Below are 7,500 nucleotides of genomic sequence, written 5' to 3' on the forward strand. Positions count from 1 at the left end.
AATCACTAAATTAAATGTCGGTCTTTTAATCATTTCTCAATACCTTGGGTTTATCATTATTAATGCCACATGTATAAATATTAGAAAGCACTAAACTAAATGTCGGTCTTTTAATCATTTCTCAATACCTTGGGTTTATCATTATTAATGCCACATGTATAAATATTAGAAAGCACTAAACTAAATGTCGGTCTTTTAATAATTTCACAGTACCTTGGATTTATCATTATTAATGCCACATGCATAAATATTAGAAAGCACTAAACTAAATGTCTATCTTTTAATTATCTCTAATTTGATGGATGATAACACACAACTATACAAGAGAAAAGTTCCTTTTAATCAATGAAGTTCTAGAGGAGTAAAATATGATCTCTTTGCCATTCATCGAGGAGCATGTGAGTACTGGAGGTATTTCTCGATCCTATGCTCAAACACAGTGCAAAATCTTACAATTTCGAAAGCAGTGTCAAATGTCAAGATAAAATCTACCTCTTGACATATGTCTGGGGATCCTGTTGTGTTATCAGGGCAAAGGACTGTTCTTAGGTTTACGTTGCCAACATAAGGGAGACCTCTATTAGTATAGCAATTCTTGGAGACACTTGAAATCCTTCACATTTAGCCTTTCTAGTAGGATGAGGGTTCGTGCTTAAATGACAAAGAGTTGTCGGACTAACTAGTGAGATTTACAAACAGATGAAAAACCTTCAAGTTTATGAAAATCAAATACAATAAATATAATTCCTAGTTTGTGTCTTGTTAACCTCTCAAAATTCTTACTGGAGGGTTAAACTTTAAGAAAGGGGTTTATTACAAATTCGAGGAAATACTTGGAAAAATCGACAAGCTTTGCGTTTAATTTACGAATTGAGGATAATTTCAAATCAGACAATTTACGAATCAAAACTGATTCTAAATAACTCAAAATGTCATAGACGAGAAAATCTAGCTTTCACCTAATTTTTGTCCATGAATCTTTTAAACTTTGTTATTTCCCATTTCATTCCTAAATTTTTGAGATTTTACAAACAATATTCACTTCATATTATTATTATTATTATTATTATTGTTACTTCCCTAGTTGGAAAAGCAGGATGCTACAAGCCCAGGGGCCCCAAACAGGGAAAATAGCCCAGTGAAGAAAGGAAACAAGGAAAAATAAAATATTTTAAGAACAGTAAAAACATTGAAATAAATATTTCCTTTATAAACTATTAAAAATTCAACAAAAAAGAGGAAGAGAAATTAGATAGAATAGTATGCCCGAGTATACCCTCAAGTATACCTCTCTATATCTTGATTACATAAAATCTGACTTAGATTTTTGGGGTATTTGAAAATTAAAGAGTAATGAAACACAAACTAGAATAAAAATTTAAAGGAACTGTATACATAAGTGGGATAAATATCCGATATAATGCTGATAGTTTTCACGAAAAATATCAAATTAAAATCTTATGCACAGGAAAATTGAGCCTTAAATAAATACAAGGAAACTGTAAGCCTGACTTGTCACAGTCCAGAATTTATTACAAAAACTTGCATGATTGCACTAACCTGTAATTCATTTGTAATAACTTATAAACGGGATATTTGTAAACATATATTACAAGGGTTGTGGCGGTCGATGCTGTAACGTTCCTAACTAGTGAACGCCAGAATGGGGTTCGAGTCCTGCTCAAACTCGATAGTTTCTTTGGTCGCTGCAACCTCACCATCCTTGTGAGTTAAGGATGGGGGTTTGGGGGAACCTATAGGTCAATCTACCGAGTCATCAGTTGCCATTGCCTGACCCCCCTTGGTCCTAGCTTGGATGGAGAGGGGACTTGGGCGCTGATTGTAAGCATATATGGTCAGTCTCTAGGACATTGTCCTGCTCGATAGGGCAATGTCACTGTCCCTTGCCCCTGCCCTTCATGAGTGGCCTTTAAACCTTTAAGAATTAATGTAATTGAAACGTCTGATTTGACTTTATCTGACTTTGATTAACTTTCACGTCTGATGAAATGTCTGATCTTACTCGAACTTCCTTTGATTAAGTGAGGTTTAAAACTTACTTGTCTGAGGCTATATACTTTATCTCTTTCTTGTTGTTATCGTTTCAAGTGACCCTGATGTTTTTTAGTTTGATATCCTGCAAGGCAGCGTCATATTGTCGATCGACAAAGGTAGTTGAATTATCAAAGAAAACACACGAGGGAAGGCTTAGATTGTATGGACACTTTATCTCTTTCTTGTTGTTATTGTTTCAAGTGACCCTGATGTTTTTTAGTTTGATATCCTGCAAGGCAGCGTCATATTGTCGATCGACAAAGGTAGTTGAATTATCAAAGAAAACACACGAGGGAAGGCTTAGATTGTATGGACACTTTATCTCTTTCTTGTTGTTATTGTTTCAAGTGACCCTGATGTTTTTTAGTTTGATATCCTGCAAGGCAGCGTCATATTGTCGATCGACAAAGGTAGTTGAATTATCAAAGAAAACACACGAGGGAAGGCTTAGATTGTATGGACACTTTATCTCTTTCTTGTTGTTATTGTTTCAAGTGACCCTGATGTTTTTTAGTTTGATATCCTGCAAGGCAGCGTCATATTGTCGATCGACAAAGGTAGTTGAATTATCAAAGAAAACACAGGAGTTCCGGAAGGCTTTACTTGTTTCGAAGAGATGAAGATCACGTAGGAAGACCAAGAAAGAGATGGCGGGATTGTTTAGAGGAAGATTTGCTCTGGAAAGGTATTGACGAACACGAAGCGCAGAACAGAAATCGATGGATACGACTCATTCATCATCATCATCATCATCATCATCATTTCAGCCTTCAAAAGTCCTTTGTTGGATGTAGGCCTTCCCCAGGTTCCTCCACAGATTTCTATTGCAAGCTATTCTGTACCACTGTTGCTTATGTTGGTCTAAGTTATCTCGCCAGCGGGTTTTTTGTCTTCCTCGGTTTCTTGTGTATCTTTGGGGTGTCCAGAAGGTTGTTCGTGATGTCCATCGGTTGTCTGTCATCCTGGCAATGTGCCCCGCCCAGTTCCATTTGAGCTTGCTAATGGTTTCAAGGATATCCATTACATTTATTCTATATTAAGTCTTTGACATGGCGATTTCAAGCAATTTTCTCTGTAATTATTCATATCACTCAATATTTTTTTCACTCAGTTTCTTATTCGTTATCTAAATATATTAAAGAATACTGATTCTGCAAAACTCTCTCTATTCATAATAGCGACCCCATATTGTTACTATTACTACTACTAGCTAAGCTACAACCATAGTTGGAGAAGCAGAAATCTATAAGCCCAAGGGCTTCAATGGGGAAAATAGCCCAGTGAGGAAAGGGAATAAGGAAACAGATAAAACAGTGTGCCCTTCAAGCAAGAGAACTCTAACCCAAGACAGCTGCGAATAAATGACATATTGTTATCGGTCTATTAATGAGATTACATAATAAACAGACAACTCGTGTTGATATTATTTGCTTTTCTCAACTGCGGAATGAACCTCTTGCCAGCTTTGCCGTGGATTTATGACTAACCTGTAAAATGTGTAGTCAGTGGGATGTGAGGCAGAACGCCCATTAATTGGGCGATCACATTCTGAGATTTGCTACGCACATTCCGGGGCAACATAATGCTTGGTGGCTTTAGATAGTCAATACTTAAAGAACATATCTGATTATACCAGAAATCTAAAAAAACTATCGCGTCAGAGGTGTTAATGATTCAGATATATTTTTTTTTGGTTGAATTCTGTTTGAATAGTGTTTTCTTTTGTGGGATGTCCGTAACTTCCTGAGTTGTTTATCTTTTGGGAAATATTACTCAAAGAGATGTTTACCTTATTTCCTTATTACCCAATGTACTATTTAAACATGTTCCATAACTTTTATTTTAACAGGGAGATTCTACTTTTGCCTTCATTGCTATTTTCTGTAGAACGAAACAGCATAAACAATCACGTTCAATTACGATGAAAGTTAGAGTCACTATAAAATCTATTCCAACTTTTCTTGATTTTTCTTATTTAAATTACTCTTTATGTAGCCATAGGTTCATCCATTTGTTAATCTAGCTATATCTATTTCGTTCTCCTTTCTATTTCTTTGCATTTTGCTTTGTAAGTTGATGACTCTAGTTGGTGGTCCGCTGGCTGTTGTTGGTTACAGCTTCAACCAAAAGGACTTGCTGGAGGCCGAATAGTTAGGCTTTTCCTGAGGTCATATAGAGAAAATATAGCTGATAATGTCTTAAATGAGTCTCCAAGCGCACTGTGGAACAATCTTGGAGCCTTATAAAAGCAACCTGCGTCATAGCTTATCACCAAAACACTAATAATTCATAATAAAAAGTGAAATATCTATCATAATAATCTATCCTGATTTTTAGCTTTTATGATCATCGAGTATATGTTACGAAGATAACTTCTAAAATGAATTAGAAAAAATATAAATAGGATTAGGAGATAGGAAAACTAAGTTTTTAAATATTGTCAATTGTGAATAGCTGTGTCAATGTTGCTGTTGGCAATGGTCTTCTGTACGTCTATTTCACTACGGTTGCATTTTGTACACACACTCATTTACATAAGCATACACTCACCCATATATATGTATAAATGTATTTATATATATGCATATATATATATGTATATATATGTATATATATGTATGTATGTATAAATGTACTTATATGTATATGTACACACACACACACACACACACATATATATATATATATATATATATATGCGCGTATATTATACATATATGTACATATATACATATATGTAAATATATATCACATTGTTATTAAGTTGGCACCAACCTAAAAAAAAAAAAAAAAAAAAAATCCACAGCAACCTACAGACAGTAACAAATTATAAAAATCCTTCCAAGTACTCGTTGTGCTTAAAATCATCAGTAAAATTTTGCACAATATAAAATACGAAGACAAAATTAAAGTTGAAAAAACAGTCCACGATGACTTCATCAAAAGACGTCAAGAAGACATAACAGAGCGTAAGGAAATTGACTTAATTTCATTAACATCAAGAACAGTTTGAGCCCATTAACATCAAGAATAGTTAAACTCCATTGACATTAAGAACAGCTTGAGCCCATTAACATCAAGAATAGTTAAACTCCATTGACATTAAGAACAGTTTGAGCCCATTAACATCAAGAATAGTTAGACTCCATTAACATCAAGAACAGTTTGAGCCCATTAACATCAAGAATAGTTAGACTCCATTAACATCAAGAACAGTTTGAACCCATTAACATCAAGAATAGTTAGAGACGGAAAACCGACACCAATGTTGGGTAATTAAAGAGTAAATATCCCTTAACTAGATCTTGATTTCTTTCAGCATTGAATAATTTGTTGTTAATGATGAGGTCCAAATTGAGTGAATTTTTAACCCTTTTAAACTTGATCCTTCTACCAAGGAAAAATAAATCAATTGTCAGTTAGACAGAAAAGCCACTAAGCATACAGACTGTAGACAAGTGAAAATATACAGTCTGAAATATACACACTTCATTCTAGAAAAATAATCATATCAAGAGAGGGAAGTATAACAAATAGACGGGCGACTAAATAAACAGACAGAAGCTAACATACAAAACGTACAAATAAACAAACACATAAGTAAATAAACAAGAAGACAAGTAAATAAACAAACAGACAAGTAAATAAACAAGCAGACAAGTAAATAAACAAACAGATATGTAAATAAACAAATAGACAAATAAAAGAGACCGGTGTATGAACATACTACAAATAAACAGAGACAGACTAATAAGAACTCTGACAACTCAACAAGGAGAAAAAAACAAACAAAAACAAACAAACAAACAACAAACAGACGAATGCACAGACAAACAAATAAAAGAATAGCGATTGAGAATCGCATAAACAGGGAGAAAAAACAAACAACAAACAAACAAATACACAGACAAAACCTAGAGATGGAGAATTTTAGTTTAATGAGTCAAACAGGAGATTGATTGACAGGTTTTATATTCTACACTGGCATTGCACCATAAGTCATTATCGACGAGGAAAATCGGGTAAGATTAGAAATGATACTTTAAATGGCAAAACAAGATTAGAAATGAAACTTTAAATGACAGGACAAGATTAGAAATGAAACTTTAAATGACTGGTCAAGATTACAGTAGAAATGAAACTTTAGATGGCAGGACAAGATAAAAAATTAAACATTAAATGACAGAACAAGATTAGAAATTAAACTTTAAATGACAGAACAAGATTAGAAATGAAACTTTAAACAGCAGGACGAGATTAGAAATGAAACTTTAAATGACAGGACAAGATTAGAAAGGAAACTTTAAATGGCAGAACAAGATTAGAAATGAAACTTTAAACAGCAGGACGAGATTAGAAATGAAACTTTAAATGACAGGACAAGATTAGAAAGGAAACTTTAAATGACAGGACAAGATTAGAAATGAAACTTTAAATGACAGGTCAAGATTAGATATTAAACTTTAAATGGCAGGACAAGATAAAAAATGAAACTTTAAATGGCAGGGCAAGATTAGAAATGAACCTTTAAATGACAGGACAAAACTAGAAATGAAACTTTAAATGACAGGTCAAGATTAGAAATGAAACTTTAAATGGCAGGACAAGATAAAAAATGAAACTTTAAATGGCAGGACAAGATTAGCAATGAAACTTTAAATGACAGGACAAGATTAGAAATGAAACTTTAAATGACAGGACAAGCTCAGAAACGAAACTTTAAATGGCAGGACAAGATTAAAAACGTAACTTTAAATGGCAGGACAAGATTAAAAATGAAACTTTAAATGGTAGGACAAGATCAGAAAGGAAACTTTAAATGGCAGGACAAGATTAGAAATGAAACTTTAAATGGCAGAACAAGATTAGAAATGAAACTTTAAATGGCAGGAAAAGATTAGAAATGAAACTTTAAATTGCAGGACAAGATTAGAAATGAAACTTTAAATGGCAGGACAAGATTAGAAATGAAACTTTAAATGGCAGGACAAGATTAGAAAGGAAACTATAAGAGAGATTACTCGAGTGTCATATGTGGATGAGATCATGGTGAGTAGTAGATGGAGATGGTTTGGGCATGCTCTTCGCCCTCCCCAAGAGAGATTGGTCCACCAAATGTTTAACTTGGCTCCACAAGGCACTAGAAGAATTGGAAGACCTAGGCCTACATGGCTGATGACTATGAAGCGTGAAGTGGAGGATGATAAGTGGAGAAGTATTGAATTAAAACCTCACGACAGAGACGGCTGGCGAAATCTAACCGAGGCCCTTTGCGTCAATAGCCGTAGGAGGAGGAGAAGATGATGATGATAATTTGAGCAATGCCACGACGTAGTTCTTTCGAAATTATTGCCGTTTCCACTCTAGTTTACAGTCTTTACTTCGAGCTACCTGTCGAGGCGTTGGAAGTGTTTGTTATGATGAGATTAGAGATTATGGCCCTAT

At 34.2% G+C, this 7,500-nt stretch overlaps 1 protein-coding gene across 1 annotated transcript in view; it reads right to left on the minus strand.

Moving 5' to 3' along the window:
• Positions 1–384: 384 nt before the first annotated feature.
• magu (SPARC related modular calcium binding-like protein magu) overlaps positions 385–7,500 on the minus strand; it is a 159,412-nt gene continuing 152,296 nt past the window's right edge. The window contains 1 exon segment of the mRNA XM_068371690.1: positions 385–515. Coding sequence (XP_068227791.1) covers positions 385–515 — 131 coding nt within the window.

The sequence above is a fragment of the Palaemon carinicauda genome, chromosome 4 (assembly GCF_036898095.1).
Source record: "Palaemon carinicauda isolate YSFRI2023 chromosome 4, ASM3689809v2, whole genome shotgun sequence".
In the NCBI taxonomy this organism is placed as follows: domain Eukaryota; kingdom Metazoa; phylum Arthropoda; class Malacostraca; order Decapoda; family Palaemonidae; genus Palaemon; species Palaemon carinicauda.